The sequence below is a fragment of the Anabrus simplex genome, chromosome 7, assembly GCF_040414725.1.
Source record: "Anabrus simplex isolate iqAnaSimp1 chromosome 7, ASM4041472v1, whole genome shotgun sequence".
In the NCBI taxonomy this organism is placed as follows: domain Eukaryota; kingdom Metazoa; phylum Arthropoda; class Insecta; order Orthoptera; family Tettigoniidae; genus Anabrus; species Anabrus simplex.
The window spans coordinates 219,521,990-219,547,449 of NC_090271.1; the positions used below are offsets into that span (position 1 = coordinate 219,521,990).

Below are 25,460 nucleotides of genomic sequence, written 5' to 3' on the forward strand. Positions count from 1 at the left end.
GGACTATGGAATTAAAGGTAGATTATTAAAATCAATCAAAGGCATTTATGTTGACAATTGGGCTTCAGTGAGAATTGATGGTAGAATGAGTTCTTGGTTCAGGTTACTTACAGGGGTTAGACAAGGCTGTAATCTTTCACCTTTGCTGTTCGTAGTTTACATGGATCATCTGCTGAAAGGTATAAAATGGCAGGGAGAGATTCACTTAGGTGGAAATGTAGCAAGCAGTTTGGCCTATGCTGACGACTTGGTCTTAATGGCAGACTGTGCCGAAAGCCTGCAGTCTAATATCTTGGAACTTGAAAATAGGTGCAATGAGTATGGTATGAAAATTAGCCTCTCGAAGACTAAATTGATGTCAGTAGGTAAGAAATTCAACAGAATTGAATGTCAGATTGGTGATACAAAGCTAGAACAGGTGGATAATTTCAAGTATTTAGTTTGTATGTTTTCCCAGGATGGTAATATAGTAAGTGAGATTGAATCAAGGTGTAGTAAAGCTAACGCAGTGAGCTCGCAGTTGCGATCAACAGTATTCTGTAAGAAGGAAGTCAGCTCCCAGGCGAAACTATCTTTACATCGGTCTGTTTTCAGACCAACTTTGCTTTACGGGAGCGAAAGCTGGGTGGACTCAGGATATCTTATTCATAAGTTAGAAATAACAGACATGAAAGTAGCAAGAATGATTGCTGGTACAAACAGGTGGGAACAATGGCAGGAGGGTACTCGGAATGAGGAGATAAAGGCTAATTTAGGAATGAACTCGATGGATGAAGCTGTACGCATAAACCGGCTTCGGTGGTGGGGTCATGTGAGGCGAATGGAGGAGGATAGGTTACCTAGGAGAATAATGGACTCTGTTATGGATAGTAAGAGAAGTAGAGGGAGACCAAGACGACGATGGTTAGACTCGGTTTCTAACGATTTAAAGATAAGAGGTGTAGAACTAAATGAGGCCACAACACTAGTTGCAAATCGAGGATTGTGGCAACGTTTAGTAAATTCACAGAAGCTTGCAGACTGAACGCTGAAAGGCATAACAGTCTATAATGATGATGTATGTATGTATTTCGAACTATTCTTTTTTTGTGGGTCTACTCAAACAGTTGATCGTTTAATATTTGATTGTCCCGTGTTTACAAGCAAGATTTGATTTGGATTCTCATTTGAACTTCTGTAATATTCACCTTTTACAACCACTATACCATATTTTCATACAGAAATGCTGTTACAGACATTTCCTCATTTTCATTCATCGCATTTTTCGTAAACTGGTTCTGTAAATTACCATCATTATGTTTAATTTATAATTGTATGTTTCAACTATAACCCTAAAATACTTTGTAAAGTAGGGTTAATTTGTGTTGGATAATAATAATAATAATAATAATTGTTACGGGGTTACCCGTGGACCAGCAGAGGTGAAAGAAGGTGCCAGGATGAATGGGTCTAACTACAAAGTCAAAGTTAATTTAAAATTTTAACAAAGGTTATATTTTTGAAAAACAACAGAACTTTAACAACTTTTCACTTAGTGAAATAACAATGACATAGCATTTTAGAAAAAAGACTTACAAAGATCGAAGACTTCAGAATTTTAACACTCTTGGGCTACAAGCCCCTAGTTTTACAATTTTGAGCTCCTAGCTCAACTTTACAAAAGCACAAATTTGTTCAAAGTGCAGAAGTCCCCTAATACATGGAGCACTTGCTTCCATTTTACAATATCAAGCGTCCCAGAGGCATTCTTACAATACTTCCAAAGAGCTGACGTGCTTTCAGTATTCCCAGCCTACTCAAGGCAACACAATGTGAAAGCCTAATAATCACTGGCCTTACAAGGCACTATTTACAAAATAGCAATCTTATTACACAGAGGTATCTAGTACCCAACCTACGGGGCCTTAGTAAAACAGAACAGGTTCAATAAACGGCCCGAGTACAACTGGAATGGAGTCGTAGATTGAGCTCCACAAAAAATTTAAAGACCTATAGGGCACTTGGCCAACGAAACAGGGGCTAATCCCAATCTACTGAGGTAGCGCGGATAGAAATAACTGTAATACATTGCAGAAACAAATGTGGTACCTCAAACCAAGATGAAGGGTATATCACTCTCTATACCCATATTACAGTTAAAGATTTATGAAATTTTACATGAGCCGAACGGAGATTTACATTTTAGAGAAGTTAGTTACGTAGTTGAGGTTTCGAACCTTTCCCTCAGGTTAAACTGCAGAGCTAGCGAGAAATAAAGATGTTAATTGGCCATTTTGCCAAAGAACTGCTGCCTGAAGAAAGAGGCGCCTCCCGCCCCCTGCTTGGCACACACACTAAGTTAGATGACGATCAAATGGCCAAGAGACGAGAAAATCTGCAGTTTATAAACCCTCAGGGAAAGTTCGAGACCTTTTACGAATTAAACTGCCACACCCTCACATTTTTATTGGTGGATGAAAAGTTTACACTCAACATCGAAGAAGAAATACGGCATTGGTTGAAAATTAATTACAGAAATTCTTGATTGGCTAAATTCAAAACTGGCGGAAAGAAAAGATAAATACTGCCAACCCAAAGATGAATGAACAAAATTTAGTAAGGAAAAACTTATGAATACGAAATTTCTTAAAGGTTCCTTCATTTCGCACCAGGGTGCATGAGCATAGTTTCTTTTTTGGTGTGACATCTATGAGAGAATGTCCAAACTTCTTGATGAATGGAAACAAAAACAAGTAGAAATTCACACAGTACTGGAAGCTTCACAATTACTGTAGTGACATCTTCAGAGGAAATTTATAAGTTGGTCCAGTTTCAAGTTCACTGTTTCTCCTGTAGAGGAGTTCTTTAAGGCGCAAGATTTAAATGTGCGGCGTAGAGGTGTACCTCCCGGTACAACAACAACAATAATAATAATAATAATAATAATAATAATAATAATAATAATAATAATAATAGTAATAATAATAATAACAACAAAAAATTACTAGACAGCCTGTATTATCACTTGCCCTTTTTTTTTTTAAAGATTATCTGAATGAATGACATTTTTATAGAATTTTCTGTTTAGTTTTCAGAGATGGTTTCTCAGACTTATCATTGAATGGAAAATCTGTTGGAGACCCTGATTGCACAATCCAGGACCTCACTGCAAACCATCTTTCAGAATCTCAGCAGCCAGCTAATCGAAGTGGTGGTCAACAGCAACTGAATTTAATGACTCCTGATGCTTTCAGCTCTCCAGCAAAGAAGGACAGTCCAACTGAGCTCGTGAGTCCATTGGTATGGAAGGATAATCTTGTCAACATTTCTATTTAATAGACAAGCACAATAATTTCATTTGTTGAAATCAGTGTTAAACAAGTTTTTAAATTTCTTTTTTGCAGGTAGGTCACCATTCGGACAACTCATCATCGCATGTTCAAAGAATTCTTGGTGTTCCTTTGGCTGCATCTCCGACGATCATTGGTGGTCTCATATCTTCATCCAACGAAGAGGTCCGGACACTTGCAGGCTCTTCACCTAAGGTGTGGAATATTATCTAGTATGGGAACTGATAATACCGTATAATCCTGAATACCACACGCCACCGAATAAGACCCCCACCCTAAATTTGAGGTGGCAAAATACGGAAAAAAATAATCAAATAACTTTCATACCTATTTAATTTTCTTCAAATATACCGCAAATATAAATTCAAACAGCTTATGATTAATAAAATCATCACAAAAATCGTAAATAAAATCGGTCCAATACTCGGATCATTCACAATTCACTGTTGTCATCTGAAGTTTCACCATAGGAACTTTCGTCGCTGGCATCTTTCCACAAATAGTTGTCCTCACTACTGTCCACTGAATTTGAAATTCCACATTTCTTAAAACTTTTGGACACTGGATAGTTGGGAATGCGTGCCCATGCGGTCTTGAACCAGCTGCATATTAGTCCCACTTCAGCCCTTTTCACTGATCCGGTTGGTATTAACGCGTGAAAGTTTTGAAAGGCCAGTTCATGCGCACATCCAGCGGCTGTAGAATAGAAGTGAGTCCTCCGGGAATTATCGCAAGATCGGTTTTTCCTTTCCTCCTCATATCTTTTACGGCATCAGTTGTATGTGCTTAGTAACTGTCCAACACAAGCATGTTTCAGTTTTGTAACAAAGCTCCCGGGCGACGCTGCCAAACACACTTCACCCAGTCCTCGACTAACGCACTGTCCATCCAGCCGGACTCATATGTTCTAACAGTAACACCGGACGGCAAGTTTCTTTTTGGAAGTGTTTTCCTTTTCGGAACGACATATGGAGGGACTTTGGTTCCATCCGCTAATAGGCACAACATTACCGTGCATCGTTGCTTTTCGTTACCACCTGTTCTGATGGTTCCCATTTTAGACCCTTCGTATCCACTGTATCTTCCAACGGCATTTCAAAATAGACAGGTGTCTGGTCAGCATTCCCAATTTGCAAGACCAAATAAGAATTTTGCTTCCTCAAATGAATAATGTGATGCTGAAAGGACGTTAATTTTTCTTCATATGCCCCAGGAAGACATTGTGAAATAGACGTACGTCTCCGAATGCACAATCCCTTTCTCTGATAAAAGTTTTGGATCCATCCGCGGCTTGCAGTAAACCCCTGTGTTTTGAGTTCTTTTGAGATCTCTAGTGCTTCCAATTGACACATTTCACTGGAAACACCATATCCTAACTCACGTTTTTCTATCACAAATTTGTGGAGTCGTTCTTCAATTTCCAGAAACACTTTACACCGCCTGTGGAACACACTGTGATCGCCGTTACTTTTTAGAAGTTTTTCAGTCTTCTGCCAATCACGAATACACGATTCATCAATCGTACTTTCTGCCAACGGCACGATTTCCGTATATTTCAGCTTCGCTTACAACTTTAAATTTCTCACGCACAGTAAATGACCGCAGATGCCGTTTTGAATCCATCGCTTACTATCGAGACAGCACTTTCATGGGACAGATACGGAACTCGAATGTAAGCGAGGTAGTCTTCCGTAGCCAACAGTCTCTACTCTCGCAAAGTACGATATCACGCGAGATCAGCTATTCGTGCACCCAGCATGCCAGCAACACTTATGAAACAAATGATGATCGAGCAACCACAGCAGCGGCTTTCATATTTACCGTGTATTTACCCATATTCTTTGATTTAAGTTATTTCATTACCTTACATTTCGCGTTTACATGCTACTGTAACCGTATTGAGAAAAAATCAATCTTGTTTGCTAGAATGCAACTAAAACACAATAAGACCTGAATGCCCATTTACATGTGGTATATTGAGTATGGTAACCATATTCAAATCTATTTCAATACTCCATGTAAACGTAGTAAATATTTACGAGAATGAACGGCTTGAATACGATCCGCACCCAAGATTTAAAACCAATATTTTGGGGAAAAAAGTGCGGGTGGTATTCAGGATTATACGGTATATTGTATTTTCTCAAGTAATTTACGTCTATGTGTAATTCACGCACCCTGATTTTTAAAATTGAATGTGGTTAAAAGGAGTACTTTCGTATTTTACATGTTTGTTTTCTCGAATGATTTTTGCACAGTTCAGGGCATGTTTTGCAATATACATGTCATAATTGCAACCTCTGTGTTTTGAATCCTGGAAATGGGCTGATGACCTTGATGTTAGGTCCTTTTAAACAACAAGCATCATCAGTGAAACCTGGAATTTCAGGACTGAGAAATGCGCTGTTTGTGTTACATGACCACAAATAATTTGATTAAAGTGTTGGTGCTAGTCTGATGCAGTGATGCTCAGCTTTGGTAGTTCCCTTTTGTTTTGTGCTGTACGATGCGATTATTGCGGTACCATAGTGATTGTTAAGGCATTGTGAGCATGTATTCAAGTAATACTGCCTGCTTTAAGGTCGCTGTGATAAACTACGCTGAAGTATACTGAAGTAGGGCAGCAGGCCCAAAGTATTCAGTGTCCAGAGGATGGACAGTGGATGATGTTCTCCATGACAAGTTGTATATGGACCGGAGGAAGTGGAAGAGGCTCATTAACAGTACCTGGGAAACTGGAACTGTACTACTATGATGATGATGATGATGATGATGATGATGATGATGATAATGATGATTGGTGGAAACAGAAATACAGCACTTCAAGCTACCAATAAGTCTCAAAAAGTATTTCGTTGATCAAAATGTGGAAAGTTTCTGTTAGTAGAACAAGACCTTGTGTAATACCTATGTAATTATGTTATGATGGATTTGCCATTTGCTATGAAGTGGTATATTTTAAGGGTCATGAAATAGCTGCAACACGTGGTATCAGCATGACAAAATATAAGGTAAGCAGAGGCTGAGTAATACATTTTATGGGGAGAAATGACCCCTCTCTTCTACAGAGAACATCATTATGCCAGTGAATGACGAGTGTTTTATGAAAAAAGTGTTTAATTTTAATTTTTAATTCTTTTGTCGTAAAGAAGCATAAAGACAAGACCATTTGCTTTCCCAAGTCAGCAGTGTGGATCAGATGCCAATCAGTTTCGATATTCCCCTGAGTCGAACAATTGATGTGAAAGGAAAATTATTTTCATTGTGTGAACGACTGGTAGTGAGAAACAGAGATTTATAGTTACACTTACTGTAACAGCTAATGCCAGAAAAATGCGCTTTGTCATTCTGAAAAGGAAAACCATGCCTTGAGTGAAATTTCCTTGAAGGATCCATGTTTACGTCCAGGAGAGAGGCCGGATGGATGCATCACTTGTACGAGATTGGATTCAAATAGTCTGCGAAAATCTGCCAGGGTCGCTCCTTTGCATCTAGGCTCTCCTTGTGTTGGACTGTTTTCTTGGCCACCTAACAGACGACACAAATTCCTGCAAACCAAGAAAACTGATCTGGTTGTGATTCTTAGTGGGCTAACATTTGTACCTCAAACCTTGGATGTTTCTGTTAACATACCTTTCAAAGACAATATGCGGGAACTCTATCTGTGCTGGATGGTGGAAAATTTGCAAGAACAGAATTTGCAAGAATTTGCAAGATTTGGAAACTGTTGAAGTGCTTTGCGAGTGGATATTATGTGCTTAAGATATGGTTTCTCCGAAATTGATTGTGTATAGCTTCAAGAAAACAGATCTCAAGTGCGTTAAAAGGCAGCGAAGATGACTTGCTATCCCTTTCAGACCTGAAAGAAAACTGGAGGTGTGAATTTTTGTTTGTATGTCAAAAACTGACTAAAATGCTCCTCAATACACATATTTATAGTTTATTTTACAAAATAAAAACTAACATCCGAAAAAAAGGACGACCCACACAATTGTGCGTATCAAAATTCAAAACCTCGTATCACATACATGATGTATCTTCAAAATTTACGTTCACTAACCAATATACACACTTCATTGAATATATTCCAATATTCAGTAAAGCTTCTAGATTAATATAAATGCAATAAATAAATAAATACTTACTTTTGGCACTACTGCTTCCCTCCATCTCGCCAATCAACTGTGCTTTTTAAACTCTTCTTCCTTCGCCCTGGTGGTCAAGCGCATACTAAAAACAATTGAAATACACGCCACGTGTCCCGCACAATCACTGCAGTCCGGCCTAGTGCCGAAAAACGTCAAATACGGTCAGGGATAAATAAAATACGAACCCGCACAATTGTGCGTACACGGTTTGAAAGGGCTATGGAGAGAAGCAAGCTGGGACAACAGCAACAGCCGTGATTCTTTCGGCAGTAGCAATAAAGAATAGCTGTCGCTGTTAGCCGAGGTAAGTCTTTTCTTTCCTTTTCTTTTGCTTTCTTTTCTTGGCGTCTCCGAAAACCGTAAAAGAGTAGTTAGTGGGACATAAAAGCCAATAACATTACTATAATTCTTCTTATTTGTCTGTATGCAATTTCATAATGATATGATTTCTTGCTTAATTTGATCTAATTTCCCATTAGATGCTGTTATCAGGTCGTAACTGGAGCTTGCCAATATCTGTGCTAAATAATAATAATAATAATAATAATAATAATAATAATAATAATAATAATAATAATAATAATAATAATAATAATAATAATAATAATAAGATAAGGACAACAGAAAGAACAAGGAGAAAGTGGAACTCTTTTGGGATCAGTTGGACGATGTCATCCAAAGGGTACCTGAAAAACACAACATCATACTAATGGGAGACTTCAACGCCCAGATGGGGAAGGAGAGAAAGTATCGACATGTAGTCGGGAAATACCCAGCGCATAACAGGACCAATCAAAATGGTGTCAGACTTATAGAGTTGTGCCAAGCCCACGGTATGATACTGAAATCCACAGCTTTTAAAAAGCTTCCTAGAAAACAAAAAACGTGGATCTCACCAAATCCTAACTTGGGTGAATTTCAACTGGACCATGTGGTATTAGACGGAAGTTCAATAGGGAAATACAAAATGTCAAAGTCTTCAGGGGAGCTAATTTAGACAGACCATTATATGTCGAAGATAAAGATCAAAATCATCCCCAGAAGGAGAGACAAGGTCCTTAAACACACAAGCAAACGATATGACCCAGAGAAAATTTTAAATTCAAAAGAATACCATCTTGCGACAAAGGATATACACAAACAAAATTGGGATCAAATAAAATAGAACTTATTATCAAAAGCCGAAAAATTTGCCCCTATAACATAAGTTAAAAAACATGCTTGGTGATCGGAAGAATGTGACGATCTATTGAAACAAAGGAAGGAAGCATGGCACAAAGGCAGTCGCAACGAACGGAAAGCAATAGACAAAATTTCTTGAATATCAAAAAGATGGTCAATAAAAAATTCAAAACAATTAAAAAGGCTTACGAAAACCAGATGCTTGTTCAAATAGATGACGACTTCACCAAAAACAAGACAAGAAGTTTCTACAAAATCTTTAAACAGAGAACAACGAAGTACAAGCCACCGACTATACAATTACGGGACAAGAATGGAAATATAGCACATAACAACACTGATAACTGCAGGATACTAACCGACTACTTTGAAAATCTCCTCAACTGTGAAAAGCCGGTAGAAAAAATGACATTTAATGTCCCAACAAATACCAATCCTGACTCACAGCCGCCAACCTTCGAGGAACTAGAAAAGATCATTTCGAGCCTTAAAAACAACAAAGCATCGGGAGAAAACCAGATCACAGCCGAACTTTGGAAGAATGCCAACAAGGAAGCAATAGAATCCCTACAAAAAGTTTTTGAAGAAATCTGGGTCAAAGAAAGAATTCCAGAAGAATGGAAGATGGCCGTCATCCACCCGATCCACAAGAAGGGGGATAAAATGAACCCCACCAACTATAGAGGCATATCACTTTTGGATATTACACATAAGATATTCTCTTAATAGGACAGAACCACAGTTAGATCATCAGTTGGGTGAATATCAAGCGGGATTCAGAAAGGGGAGATCCTGTCCGGAACAAATCCTGAACTTTAAAAATCTCATGGCATACCAGAAATCTAGGGCAAAAACATATGTCATCACCTTTATTGACTTCCAAAAGGTGTATGACTCACTAGACCGGGAAAGTCTCCTTTCTGTACTCAAAGAATTCGGTCTAGACAACAAAACAACAAACCTCATCAGGGAAACTCTCACCAATACATTTTCCAAAGTCAAATTCATGGGAGAATTGTCGGCTCCTTTTGAGATCAAAACTGGTGTCCGACAGGGTGACGGACTGTCCCCCATACTGTTCAATTGTGCCTTGGAGGAGGTAGTCAGAAAATGGGATAAGACAACTAGTGGTGGAATTCGATTGGGATCGGTAAACAAGGGTATCAAGATCAAATGTTTAGCTTTCGCAGACGACATGGCCTTACTAGCTGAGACGTGGGAGGAAGCCAAGGAGCAGTCCTTCGAACTGCTGAAGCAAGCAGAGAAGATAGGTCTCAAAATCGCCTTTGGAAAGACCAAAATAATAACCAACATTAAGAATCCTCCAAAATATTCGAAAGTGGGGGAACAAAAAATAGAGATCGTCCCAGATTTCAAATACCTTGGTGAATGGATCAGTTGGAATGGTCTTGAGAAGAAAGCAATGGAATCTCGGCGAACCAAAATAGAAACAGCCTTCCAGCTTACGAAAGACACCTATAACAAAAAATCCCTCTCCTTTAACTCCAAGATCAGACATTATAATACAGTAGTCAAGCCTGAAGCCCTGTATGCTGCAGAAACTCAATCTATAACTATGCATGGTCCAATGGAAAAGTTATAAAGGAAAGGAAAATTCTACGAAAAATTCTAGGCCCCAAATTTCATAATAACGAACTTTCACACATCCGCAATGAAACTCTGTATAGGAAATCAGAAAGGATTTCCGACACAATAAGGAAAAGGAGAATTGACTTCTATGGCCACATCCTAAGAATGGATCCGAAAAGGATAACTAAAAGAATCTTCGACTATTTCCGTAATAAGAAAACCAAGCCGAACTGGTTTAAGGAAACTGAGAAGGACCTACGAGAATTCCAAATTACAGAAGAGATGCTTGTAGATGGATCTGCAAAGAAAATAACCAAAGATAAAATGAGGTTTCAGGACAGGGTGAAGCCCAAGCGATTGTACAGAATTTCTGAAGAAGAGAGGAAGGCAAGATCTGAAAGAATGAAAAAGTACTGGGAGGACAGGAAAACACGACTCACTAACCATTGATTGATCTATCGTACCCCAAAGAGGGTGAAACGGACAATAATAATAATAATAATAATAATAATAATAATAATAATAATAATAATAATAATAAATTTTAAAATGTATAAATAATCTCATAGTGAAACTAAATATCCTATATCCATTCATTATCTGAAAAAAGAGAATCTTAACTAACTATAGCTCAGTGGTATGTCTCCAGTGAGGTCAGTTGCCTTAACCTACAGCCGTAGCGCTGTTACACTGGCTAGGCATTTCCGTCTTACAGCTCCAGTCGCTGCTTAAGAATCATGTGGAGGGTGCAGACTGAAGAATATCTGTCATTCACTGTTTTTGTTTCTGTGTTGTTGCAAGTTGTGCTATAAGTTACATTTGTTCCTGTGTAAGAGTTGTACTGTGAGAACAGTGGACCACATTCATTATATTTGCTAAACGTAAGAAGCTGACTCTTCAGCAAAAGATCGACATCATTAGTGATATTGAAAGGGATAGCCAATTACCTTTGTCACAGATGGCAAAAAGAATATGAATGGCACCCTCAATGCCGGTCAAGCTGAAGGAAGCTATTCTGGCCTTGGAAGTGGAGTGCCGTTCTGGGACAAAAATCTGGAAGAACATTCGTTCTTCGCCATATGAGGAATTTGAAAACATTTTAATGAAATAGTTCGAGGGAAAAAGGAGTGAGAACGCTCCAATTGACGGGAACATACTTAAACAGAAAGCTTGAATTCCAAAACGTGTGGCGAGAGTGCGGAAGTTAATGACGATATAGTTGTGTACTGGAAAAAGAATACCTTGCCCTGACTTCTTGCAGGATATGATTCTAAGGATATTTTTAACGCTGATGAAACGGGAGTGTTTTACAATTTGCTCCCTGGGCCGATGACCTTCGATGTTAGGCCCCTTAAAACAACAAGCATCACAATTTGCTCCCATCCCTGCTGTTTGCAGGGAAAAATGCCACAGAGGAAAAAAAAGAAAAAGAAGGGAAAAGGTAAAGAAAGACTGACAGCATTATGTGTTTGCAGGGAAAAATGCCACAGAGGAAAAAAAAGAAAAAGAAGGGAAAAGGTAAAGAAAGACTGACAGCATTATGTGTCAACAGCGACAGGAGTGAATAATTATCCCCACTAATAACTGGAAAATTCTCCAAGATATTTCAAGAACACCCATACACTCCCATGTAAATATGATTTTAACAAAAATGCGTGGATGACATTGGTGATATTTCTAAAATTTTTGCAAAGCTTGGTTGCTAAGGTGGGATCGGCAGGAAGGAAAATAGTCCTGGTGATAGGCAGATGTCCAGCTTATCCTTTGGATACATCTTTCCTGTTGAATATCAAAGTGGTTTTCTTTCCTCCTAACTGCACCAGTCACCTGCAGCCTTTGGACCTTGGCATTATTCGTTCTGTGAAAGTGAAGTAGAGGAAGGCCTTGGTTCATAGAGCTACAGTAAAACCTCGTTAATTCGAAGTCGTTGGGAGTAAAAAATCGGACTTCGAATTACGTGATTTCGAATTAACCGCCAATTCGCAATTCAGAAGTACCAACCTTTGCCGCGTTACAAAATATTCTAAGTCCCATTACTGCATGCAGTTAACCTTGATTCACAGTTTATACCTTTCAAATGCCATGAAAAAAGAACTATTTCCAAAATGTATCCAAGAAGGTGCATTTACAGTATTCAAATAATGCACTCGGATATCTGACTGCTAAACATAACCTCACGCAACGAAAGAAAGGAAAAAAAGCACGATTCAAAGACGAGGAGGAAATCTATGCTGTCTCCCATGTGCAAGTGCTTTATTAATTGGATTACTATACTGTATGCATTTAGATGCCTTGTATTTACACAGAAAGTAACCGATGCCCTTAAAATCGAAGTTTTCTATGACACTATCCTTGTACGATTTCCCGCCATGGCACTTTTCTCGTACTTCAGAAATGTAAACACTTGCCGCGTCACAAAGTATTGTAAGATCCATTAATACATGCAATCACCTCGATTCACAGTTTAAACCTTCCAAATGCCATGGAAAAAACTATTTCCGAAATGTATCCAACAAGGTGCATTTACAATGTTTAACCCCTCAGCGTCGCAGCCATTTAAAGAGCTTCCTTCCCCGCGGCTGGCTGAGATTTCAACTACGCGCGTCTGAAATACATTGATTCACTTAAAGCGTTACTACAAGTATAAGAGTAGCACGATATTCACGAAATTTGGAATTCCTTATGATAGAACTATGTACATGCAGATAATTACATAATTTTTCACATTACCTTAGTAATTTAGTTTCGTGTGATAGAGTTCGAAGCACTCTTCGAGACAGAGACGCACGTCACACTCCTGGCAGCAGTACACCGATGTCTTCTCTTTGCCGTGTTTTGAACACACGATACAACGTCTCTGAGGTTTGGATTTCACACTTTTTGGTGCTAATTTCCTGATAAAATGTCTTTCTTGCAACCTTGGAACTGTATTATCTGATGCGCGCCGGTCTTGAATGTTTTGTTCCCCGCCCGTGCGGGCGTATTTTGTAAACAAACCTTCTACCAGCTGAATCCGATAAGATAACTGCTCAATGCTTGTCCCTGTGGCTTGTCTGAATATTATTAGAGAATTTAGGACGGTTGCATTCAACAGTCTTTTGAACAGCTTTATATACCATTTAGTAGTTCTCTTTCTTTCGACTAAAAACATATGTAGTAACTGGTCCTTGAGATCAATGCCCTCCATGCCTTAGTTGTAATCTATCGCGCATAAAGGCCTTACTGTTTCTTTCCCCCTCTTTGTAACACGTTTTGTTTCTTCATTGTGGTATGTGGACACGAACGTAACATTTTTTTTGTCACACCATTTTAGCACAGTGACGGGCCCAGAATGCCTAGCTATTATTTCCCCCTTCTTAAGTTTTTTTTCCTTTACTTCCTTGGGAACGTTTTTTCTGTTCAGTTTCAGTGTCCCAGCACAGTCCATTGAATGATGATGTTTTAGAACCCTCGCTAATTCTGGACTATTGTAGTAATTGTCCATCCATAAGGTGTGTCCGCGGCCTAACAAAGGTTCTAACAATTTCAAGACAATTGCTGCAGTTTTCGGGGTTTCGGGTGTGATAAGAGTTGATTCAATGAGAGTTCCTTTCCCTGTGTATACAAGAAAACACCACAAATAACCAGTACTTGACTCACACAGTTCGAATGTTTTTATGCCAAATTTTGAGGCCTTTAGTGGCAAGTATTGCCGAAACGAGAGGCGCCCTTTCCACAGAGTCAGACTTTCATCAATAGCAATATTTTGCTGTGGTAAGTACAGGGACTGAAATTTGTTATTCAAATGACACAGAATAGGATATATTTTGAACAGCTTTGGAGGCCCTTGGTATGTAGACAAGCTGTTGTTGTCTATAAAGTGCAAAAACCTACATATCATTTCAAACCTGTCCCTACTTATGACATCTGAAAACCCAGGTGTTGATATGACCCTGCTCTTCGAAAAATAAGACCGAGATGTTGGCTTTTGTACAATGCCCATCAGCAGAAATAAAGCTAACACAGTATAAATTTCATTTACTGTGACAGGTGTCCAGGTTCGAACGGGTGACCGAAACGAAAAAAGATTTCCACGAGCATTTTGATATTGCTCCGCATACCTGTTAGTTTCTTTCACAATTAACTCTACTACGCTAATATCAAAGAACATTTCAAAACATTCAACGATTTCACTGATATTTTGTGCACCACCTCTTGGTCCGAATTCACTGTTGAAAACTTCCCTCTGACCTGTATAATTATCCATAGACTCCCACACGAAATTTCCAAGTACTTGTTCCTCCTCATCGTCACTCTCATCATTTACCACTACATCCACCGCAGCCAAGTCATCTATTTCATTGTCACTGCTACTGATACTGTCACTACTACTTCCGACTAAACTTTCATCTGAATTATACAATATTTCAAGCACGTTACTGTCAGTCAAACCACGGCTGGAGCTAGCCATTGAGCGCGGCGTATCACATGGACTGATGAAGCTGCAGCGAGACCGAAGGCAGCAGTACGAAACTGAATGAGGGGAATAACATTTATGACGAAATAAACCAACTCGATACATATTTCAGATAAAAGGTCGAGACATCGTATTTCAAATGTGATCTATACCATACACAGTTGGTTCTCATATCATAAGACAGAGAGCAGCACTAACTGATGCCTACACAGAGCGCTCGTGGAGAGTTACGAAAATATTACAAGCCGAGAAATAAAGGTAAATATGACAAATAAACCGCACTGTCACTGTACAAATAGAGCAAAGAACATCACGCGAAAAGACAAACTACTCAGATCATCATTTGTTTATTTTATTCTGCGGGAAGGAATGAAGCAAAGAGACTTAAAACCAAAACAGAGATTAGGGCTCAGACTTACTTGACAAATATGTATCCTTGCAAAAACAACTTTTTTAACGATCTTCAATTCTTATTTTACAACACTGATAAACTCCAAAATTTCCTCTTGGAAACAAAACAATTTGCGTATCCATAATTCCAAAACTCTTCGCGCTATAGCCGTAAATGTGAAACCATGTATGGGTCTATACCACGTATAGAGGTCGGTGGCTACGGAAGAAAAGAGGGTGTATACCACGTATAGAGGTCGGCGCTGAGGGGTTAAATAATGCACTTGGATAAATCACTGACAAACATAACCTCACGCAACAAAAGAAAAAAAATCGCACAATTCAAAGACGAGGATAAATTATGCCAGTTCCCCTGTGCAAATGAATTATTTTTTGGATTTCTGTACTGTTTGCATTTTTATTATGCTTTGTACTGACATGGAAAGTGCCCGACGCTCTTAAATCATTGTGGCTTATCGAACTTTCCTATGAGGAGGGGATAAAGTATCTCACTTCCATGTGCATTGCAACGCACTACTATGACCCCCATACCTCACACTTGTACGATTTCCCGGCTGGCAATTTCTTCTTTAAAACCATAGGACCGTTTGGGCTCGCATTAAAATAAAGCAATGCAGTTTCACCGGCAATGACAATCTTGTTCGGTGCCTACGAATTTATTATATGAGCCACGTTTTTTCGTCAACTGTCGGTATCGCCAGTGTTCGCGGATTCTTTTTTCCCGCACACTGCCTGTTGCGTGATGATATGGCGTTCCTTAAAAGGTTGAATTCCGATTTCATTCAACTTAGCAATCATGAAGCGCACTGTAGACCCACCAAAGTGCGTGTAAGTGCGGAAAGCTACCCCTCCACGTTCCGGAAAGCGTGTTCTATTATGACGCGGAGCGGATAAATTTTGAGTTGAAATTACTCTGTAACATACTGTTGTTTTAAAATGTGAAGGCAGTTTCGAATTAAAAGTCTGAATTTCGCTAATGGGGCTGACATTGTACTTCGAATTACGAATTATCCGTATTTCGAATTAAACAATTGAAATAACATGCAAAACTGTGTCTCATGTTTCCGGGAACGAGAGTTTCTTCGAATTAGGCGGAAGTTTGAATTAACCGATTTCGAATTATTGAGGTTCTACTGTATTTCCTTCCTTGAAAGAAATGAGGAAATGAAATTGAATATACTCCAAGCCATGCATATGTTTGTAGCAGCATGGCAACTGTTCACAACGGACACTATTCAAAACTGCTTTGGGCGTGCAGGTTTTGGTTCCATTTCAGAAGATTTTAATGAAGAAGATTCTGCTGATGACATTGGAGAAGATTGGGGGTTCGTATCCAAGGACTCGAGTGCCACAACATTCGAAGAATTTTTTTACTTGGGATGATATCCTAACCCCAGCCCCATAGATGGATGTTGGAGACCATTGTGACAAGGTTAAAAGACAACGTACTGAACAGGAAGAAAAAGAAGATCCAGCAGAACCAGCTTTTGGAGTAGGAGTGGAGGGACTAGATATTGTCCACCAGTACTTCTCCTCCTCCACTGTTGATGAAGACCTCATCAGCAGTCTCAACCAATTAATGGTTATGAATTTCATGTTTTTGGTCCGTATTGAACTGAGAACATTATCCGCGGAATCGCAAAATTCAACGGCTTCAGCAATCATTTTATAGAAAGGATAATCAATAAACACAAACATCGCCCAAAAACTGCCCTCAAAAAAGAAATAACCAAACCTCTAACATTTTCCACCTTCACGTTCAACAATGATATCTACAAGTTAACCAACATCTTTAAGAAACAAGGCGTTAAAATAGCCTTCAAAACCAACAATAAGAACATGAACGTTTTATACAATACTTCACACATCAACAAGACCAGCAGTTTTTTTAAAATCAGGAGTTTATAGGATCAAATGTACCACCTGTAAAAAAACCTACATTGGGCAAACCAGGAGAAACTTCATTATCAGATACCACGAGCACACTAACGCAATAAAATACAACAAGTTTTCAGCCATCGGCCAACATATGCAAGATTATAACCATAATTTCACCAATATTGAACAAGATATGGACATCCTCGTATTAGCAAACAAGGGCCCTTTACTCAACATAATGGAAAATTACTACATACACCTAGACCAATACTTTAATGCCATTCACAATCTCAATGAAATCTCAGAGAAAGCCAACATACTCTTCGATCTATTTATCACTTTCCTCAGAAACAATAATGCAGCCAACCTAAACTCAATCCTAAATTTAATCAAAGGTACTCTTCCAAGACAATTACACTTTCTCCCGCACCCTTCAGCCCACCTTAAGCCCTCTTCCTAAGCCATATATAATTTTATATATGTCATTTCAATACAAGAACTCACTGATTTCCATGATTATAATTTTTACAACACCCCATTTATACTTTATTCTTTGTTAAAAACCTCTTAGTATGTATATTCCTTGTATTATTAACTATTACCTTAATAACATCTCATTTCACTTGTTATTCTTTAAAATAACATTTTCTTAGGATTTCACCAAAAGTGATCTTTGCTCCAATATGGCTGATGATGACCCCTAGATGGGTCGAAACTAGTACCGTGTAATTTATAATTTTGTGAATAACCCTAGTCAGACATCGAACTTCCTACAAAACTTGAAAGTTCCATTCTGAGAGTTAGTAAATAAATAGTAATACAGATACTGAGGGACTCTCTGCAAATCATTCACTTCCATCTGTACCTGAGAATGTGATTGACATTTCTCCCCCACTAACCCTGGGAAAATAGAAGATAACTGCTTCAGCGATTAAATTTTCATTTCTTGATAATTTTAAACGCCATTGAAATTGAAACTGTATTCCGGATCCAAATGTTCACCCTCATTGGAGGATGGATGATTTATTTCTTTAATAAATCTCTCTCTCTATTTCTCTTTTCCTTTCTACAGCTTGGGCTCCTAATGGTCCACTAAGGAATTTATTACGTGTGCTGTTTTGTAAATATTTTCTGTTATTCTTGTGTTAATTTGACTTTTTAGTATTTTTAACATGTTCATTCATTATTTCTTGACATTACATTAGTTAAAGACATAAATGTATTATTATTTCTTGTGATATATAGTCCATTTTCTTTGAACTCCCTTATAAGGAAAACCCCATTTTAAGAAAGAAATATCAAATCCCCTTGAGATTCATTAAAAAGGAGTTCTACTATATATGTTCTGTATTTACTTGTGTAATTAACACTCTTTTTTTGACTAAATATATAGGTGAAAAGTCTGACTCTGTAAATTACTTGCATAATTCTGACTTAAAATAATTTTTTTGCAATGAAAGGAAGATAAGTTGAAAATATACATGAACGTTTGGAGAAACACAATCTGATGGTCATTTGGTGTAAGATTGATGCGTCTGTTTTCTTCTGAATGATGATGAATATAGTCTTACGTCTGGCACCTTTAGCTAAAGTACCAATTACAGTTGAACCTGCTTTATACGTAACTCTGTTCTGCGTAATTCGTATTTGTACGTAATTTCCTTTAGTTCCCGGCAAAATGTAATTTAAAAGCGTGTTAATTATACCTTATTTATACGTAATCCGTTTATACGTAATTCGCTGTTATACGTATTAATTGTCAGTGAAATATAACTGAGTTTTGTGTAATGGTAATGAGCACGTGCTTTTCTTAAAGGAAACTGCTGTATTTACGAAGTTTCCTCTTTGTCGGCGTAGGCATAAGTAGTGCGGTCCGGTTTCGATGCTGAAACAGAAGACAGAGAGTTTCGCCGAGTGACATTGTTGACCCTTACTGGCGGCTGAACAAAGACCAACGGAGCGAGTTCCCTTTACTCTCTATCTCGCTCCTCCTGTACCTTCGTCGTTTTTGACCTTCACAATGCCGCCTAAGATTAAGGTACATTACAAGCAGAGTGAGCGGTTTCGGTGCGGAAACAAAAGAAAATACAGTACATTTCTTTGAATATGAGAACAACGGGAACAACGGAGAAGTAAAATGTCCACGGTGCCGGTATCTGGTGTTTACTGTTGAACAGTAGCCTTGTCATTCAGTTGCTTTTGATTAGCCATGGAGAACAGAAAAAAGGAAAAGTTATACCCTAGATGAAAAAGGAAAAGTTGTACGAGAAGTGGACGCTAATCCACACAAAACAAAAACTGAAATTGCTTGAGACTTAGGGATTGCTTATACCATGCTATGTACAATCATCAGTAAAAGAAACACCATTTTGGATGAGTTCTTAAAACTGTCTTCAAAATCAGCAAATCGCAGCCGTCAGCAAGAAGGAAGGTATGTAGATTAGGAGAAAGCACTTTTCACATGGTTCCAGCAAAAGCGGGCTGCAGCTCTACCAATTAGTGGCGACATGCTGAAGGCAAAGGCGACAGATTTCGCTAAAATGATAAGTATCACTGTTGATTTCAAGGTGTCATCAGGATGGTTGTAAGGAATTCGTCATGAAATCACAGGGAGAACAATTTGCGGTGACTCAAAAGCTGTGGACGATATCACAGTGCAACACTGGAAGGAAGAGATTCTGCCAGGTATCGTAAGTGATGATCAACCTCCAAACATCTACATTTGTGTTGAGACCGGTCTATTCTACAATCTCCTTCCTAATAAAACATTAGCTGAAAAAGGTGATTCATGCCATCGAGGGAAGAGAAGTAAAATTCGTGTAACAGTACTTCTCGCCACCAATGCAGATGGATCTGACAAACTTCCCCCACTTGTGATAGGAAAATCGAAGAATCCGAGGTGTTTTAAGGGTGTGAAAACGAAACCTATGGAATATGAATCCAACAGAAATAGCTATGCTTCTAATGGAACAGTGGTTGAAGAAAATGGACATTAAAATGAAAAAGAAACAGAAGAAGGTTCTTCTTCTTATGGATCGATGTGCAGCACATCCATCTCAAAGCGTTCTGGAGAATCTCCGAGTGGAATTTTTCCCTCCTAACTGTACCAGTGTTCTACAACCGCTTGATTTGTGCATCATTGCAAATTTCAAAGTGCGTTATAGAAAAATGCTGGTTCAACATTTAATAACAATGAGTGATGCAGGAAATGAACCTCCCTCCATTAATTTTCTACAAGCCATGGACTTTATTTCGGCTCCCTGGAAGCAGGTGTCATTCTCCACAATCAGCAACTGTTTCCGCAAAGCTGGTGGCTTACTAGAAGATGGGTGTAGGTGTTACATCAGTGTGAAAAGTTGTAGTGAATATGCTTTGAATTCATTACTAAGTTTGCAAAAGGAGATTTATTCTCTTAATGCAAACATAGTGAAACAAGCCAACCTATCTGATTTCTCTAAGGCTGGACCAAGTTCAAAAAATTATCTTCTGTCTTAATGTGTTTATTATTTGCAAGGATTAACACATGTAGGTCTATTCCATTGGTTTTTCAGTAAATATGTGATTATTGTGTGAGTCTGATTTATTGAGTTACAAGTAGTTTTTTCCCTTCCCCTTGATATACGTATAAGTCAGGTTCAACTGTATATCCATATGAGGGCATACCAGCAAGAAGAAGAAAATTATTTCCTTCATATGCTATTTGTCTTCGCTGCTGTAAGAACTGCTGTTGCCATTACCACTTGTGTCTTTCCAAAGTTATTTTCACTAACTGATGTGTTTGAGGTTCCAGGTTTCTTGAAAATGTTTTCAATTATCTCCAAAGAAATCTTACAGTGAGAAACAGCATAACCATCATTGTGCAAGGATATCATGTATGCTTATTGGAAGAAATTCCCCTTCTAATTGCAAAAACTTTAACGACACTTGTTGATAGTTTGAAGTGCTTTTTTTTCTTTCTTTTTCCCCAGCCATACTGCACATTGCACCCGGACCCTAAAAACTTATGGCCAACTGCCCTGTTCCCATGAAACTAAGTGTATTTGATTACCATACCATGACTTAAATATGATTCAGTATGACTTGCATACTTGCTCATAGTAAATATAATAACAAACAGTTATGAGGTCGCAGAACACTCACAAAGCACTCGCATAGAATATAATATGTTCATAGCAGGCTGCAATGAGTGTTACAGTCTCGTAGACAAAATGAAAATGTTGTATAGTGGGATTAGAAGTTTTATTCAAGTAGGACGTGGTTTGTCGGACTGGTTTGAAACAGAGAGAGGAGTGCAGCAGGGCAGCTCATTGTCACCACTTCTATTTATTATTGTAATCGATGTAGTAATGAAATCTATTAAAAGGAAAGACCCTGGAGATATCAAAGCCTTCACATTTGCAGATGATGTTGCTATCTGGAGTGACTCAGAAGAGGAATTGGGAGAGAGAATGCAAAGCTCGAATGAGGAGTTTAAGAAATATGGTTTAAACATCAGGAAGACCAAGACGGTGATGATGAAAGTGTATGGGGAAGGAGCAGAACCAATAGTCATGTTAAATGAAGCCCAACTGGACAGCGTTCCAGTTTTCAAATACTTGGTACTGTTCTATCAAATGACAATCTAGCAAAACATGAGATAAACAATCGAATCAATAAGGCAACACAATTTTACCACCAGGTAAGACACCTGCTGTGGGATGAGCAAATACCTATGAAAACAAAAATGACATTGTACAAGTCCTATTATACACCAATTCTTACATACAGTCTCGAAACCACAACACTGACCAATAGAGATAATTCCAAACTCCAGGCAGCTGAAATGAAATTCCTACGCACCATGATTCAGAAAACCAGGAAAGACAAGATAAGGAATGAGAAAATTAGAGAAGAAATAGGAATAGATGATTCTCTCCTCAATAAGATTCATATATCAAGACTGAAGTGGTTTGGTCACATGAATAGGATGCCAGTTAACAGAATTGCAAGGAAGGAATTTAACAGAAAAGTAGAAGGAAGACGACCCGTGGGAAGGCGACGAAGGAAATGGATAGATTTACTTAAGAATGATGTACTGCTAAGAGGTCATGATTGGGACAGGTTGGTGGAGGAGGAATGGTGCAAGGACAGGATGAGATGGAGGAGGCTCATATACCACACCTGGGAAACTGGAGATGGTTTAAGATGATGATGATGAAGAAGGAAACAGGTGCGTGAAGTATATGGAAAAAAATATTTTCCTCACTGTAAATTTTTAACAAATATCAGGGTCGTAAATTATGTGAATAAATACGGTATGTTGATTCTTAAGTCATGAATATTTTTTTCAGCATCATCTCCCAGTTTCCAGATATGGCCTGGTAGGGGCAAATATGATTTCTCTCTGATTAAAAGAAGATTAACTTGGGAAGCAATTACCATACCCTTACTATCTATGAGTTATAAGCTGTTTTTTCATTAAGTTACATTTGAATGAAAATATGATCCTGCAATGTTTGATAATAATAATAATAATAATAATAATAATAATAATAATAATTATAATAATATGGAAATATCACGCAAACAGCTCAAGGAAGCGTGTGGATATCCAGAGGTTCTGAGGTAGGTCCATAAAACTGAGAATCTTAAACCAAGATTGATAATGTGTATGTTAAACCAGCAAAATACAAATAGCAAAAAGGAGGACCAACAAGTTGCAAGAGTGAATAACAACACGCTGATTTTAATGTATTAAAAGGCAAAAGAACACTAACCATGAAGTGCCACAAGAAGTTAGGTAACAAACCAGAATTAAACATCAAAAACACAATTTAACAAAATAGAACAAGTCATAAACACCTGAAAAAGAAAAGAACCCAATAGAATAAAATGAAGGACACAGGCAGGAATGGGAACCAAAGAATTCATCTGGCAAAGCAAAAATGCAGAATAAAAAGAGAACCATCACCACTTGGTGAAAAAGTACAAAAAGTATTGATGGAAAATACTACTTGGAAAATTCCAACAGTCATCACGTGTTTCAATTTTCAAAGTTTACATTAAAAATTTTCAATCACAGCACTCACAGCCATTACACAGTGAGAGGGCAATATATGATCCCATGAGTAGATGCGAGTAATAAGAGCCTGACCAGACTACAGGAATCCAAGTCCCAAGAATTTAGAAAGTCTTTTGCTCACCGAATGTCTTCCTGTGAAGTTCGTTAATAAAGATGGAAATAGTGCGTGATCAGCACGCAGTGAACCTGGATCCTCAGCCCTCCACACCCACCACAATCTAACCTGGAGTGAGGAATAGGTGGAAAAGCCTCAGTTTATATAGGGCTTGTGGAAGGTGCTGGAAGTATGCACAGTTTGTTCGAGAAAGTAGACAGGAGATGACGTAGCACTGACGCATTGATGACGCAGTGAGCAGATGATAGGAAGCTTGCAACGCCGAGTTGTATGACGACCAGCAGTGCGGGAAGTTGGTGAACTGGAGCAATGTAAAAAGTTGGCAAAAAAGGTACATGATGTAGAATCTTCAATAAACTTTCGGGGAGGGGGGATGTTATAATACCAACTATTTTTAAAATCCTAAAAAATATGCCAGCATTGGAAATTTAATGTACTGTATATGTTCGGAAGTTTGCGGTATATACCATGTATTGTTGCTGCCTGGAGGGACATAAGTAAACTGGTTTAGAAGTAATCCTGTTTCCAATGTCAACTGATTGATGACTGTGGATTTAATGGAGGTAGCAAGAATTCAACAACACTCATATGTCAAGATAACCGTTACCTGAGGCCACTATGCACAGGAGTGTTGTGCAGAGCTTTGTAAAGCATTGGACGATTGTATTGTATTTACTTGCATATCAGCTGCACCCCTAATTTTTGACTGAATATTCACATAATTTTTTGCGCCAGTTAAGAGCCACACATCCAATTTGTTGCATATTCCGAGAATATGCATCTGCAGTAACAAATGGAAAGAGCCTCTGCCGCATACAGTCTGAACTCAACCATTGTGAAGCTTACTAGTAAATGTCATGGGGGAAGTTAACAGTTACACAGCTTCATTCAAGCTAAAAGTACCGAGCTCGATAATAGCTGCAGTCGCTTAAGTGCGGCCAGTATCCAGTATTCGGGAGATAGTAGGTTCGAACCCCACTGTCGGCAGCCCTGAAAATGGTTTTCCGTGGTTTCCCATTTTCACACCAGGCAAATGCTGGGGCTGTACCTTAATTAAGGCCACGGCCACTTCCTTCCCACTCCTAGCCCTTTCCTGTCCCATCGTCGCCTATCTGTGTCGGTGCGACGTAAAACAACTAGCAAAAAAAAAAAAAAAGCTAAAAGTGGTGAAATTTGAGGAATACAATTATAAATAAGTGAGAAATTGGAGAAAGCAATGCAGTTAGTGGCATTTTGTGGCACAAAACGGGGCAAGTTCCCGAGTGTTAAGGAAGCATAACTGGGATGAGTCAGAGAGATGCTGAACAGCGGTTGCAGTGTTTCTCATGAAATGAAAAATGAAAAGCATGGGAAATTGTATGATCCTGTGATATTCAGGGAAACTTATTCAAGGCAAATGGCAGGTGGGTTACTCGGTTTATGCGGTGTAATAACTTGTCATTGTGGCAGAAAACATATTTGTGCCAAAAACTGCCTAACGATTGCTCTGATAAAGTTACGGTGTTTCACAAGCATGGGATCAGGTTAAGGAGCAGAACTCGTATCTTCTCTCGCAGATCGGCAGTGCTGACCAAATCCCTGTGTATTATGACTTGTCAAGGAACACTACTGTTTGTGAGAAGGGACCGGCAAGTGTTCTTATTAAAACTACCAGCAACGAAAAATCACGTACGGTGATGTTGGCCGTTACTGCTGACAGCCATAAACTACATAAACATTACCAAAGAACATCTTGTTCTCGACTGGTATCCACAAAAGGAAAGTGAAACTAGTCACTCTGCTTTTGATTCTGAGTAAATATTCATAGGCAGTGTTTTTTTTTTTTTTTTAATGACTGTACGATTAGAATGTACTTTTTCTCCCAAGTTTTTAAAATGAAAACAATCTAGCCCCTCTGCAAGTGAAAGGCCTACAGTGTTGGTAAATTATGAACAGAATATAAACTAATAAATAGCTTCCATGTATAGGTTCAATCTTTCTTTTTTTTTTTGTAGGCCTACATTGTAAATAAGTCGAAATCTTTTGAGTGTATCCGGTAAAATATTTTGTGAGATAGATTCATGAACACGGGCAACATCAGGTCATCATCATCATCATCATCATCAGTTTTCCACTAGTTGCCTGGGTGTGGTTTACGAGCTCTCTCCACTTCTGTCTGTCCATGTACCAATCTTCTCTCAAGACGACATCCCAGCTGACTCCTCTTGTTCCTATGTCCTCTTTCACTTGGTCCAGCCATCTCTTCCTAGGTCTTTCGGTCACGACTGTTTGTAGCCATTGTTTTGCTGTC

At 38.5% G+C, this 25,460-nt stretch overlaps 1 protein-coding gene across 6 annotated transcripts in view; it reads left to right on the top strand.

Moving 5' to 3' along the window:
• Positions 1 to 25,460, top strand: part of Ge-1 (Enhancer of mRNA-decapping protein 4 homolog Ge-1) — a 320,261-nt gene that overhangs the window by 146,939 nt on the left and 147,862 nt on the right. For all 6 annotated transcript variants that reach the window (XM_067151567.2, XM_067151568.2, XM_067151563.2 and 3 more), the window contains 2 exons: positions 3,068 to 3,279; positions 3,384 to 3,524. In XM_067151567.2, the coding sequence (XP_067007668.2) occupies positions 3,068 to 3,279; positions 3,384 to 3,524 (353 nt within the window). The remainder of the gene's footprint in view (positions 1 to 3,067; positions 3,280 to 3,383; positions 3,525 to 25,460) is intronic.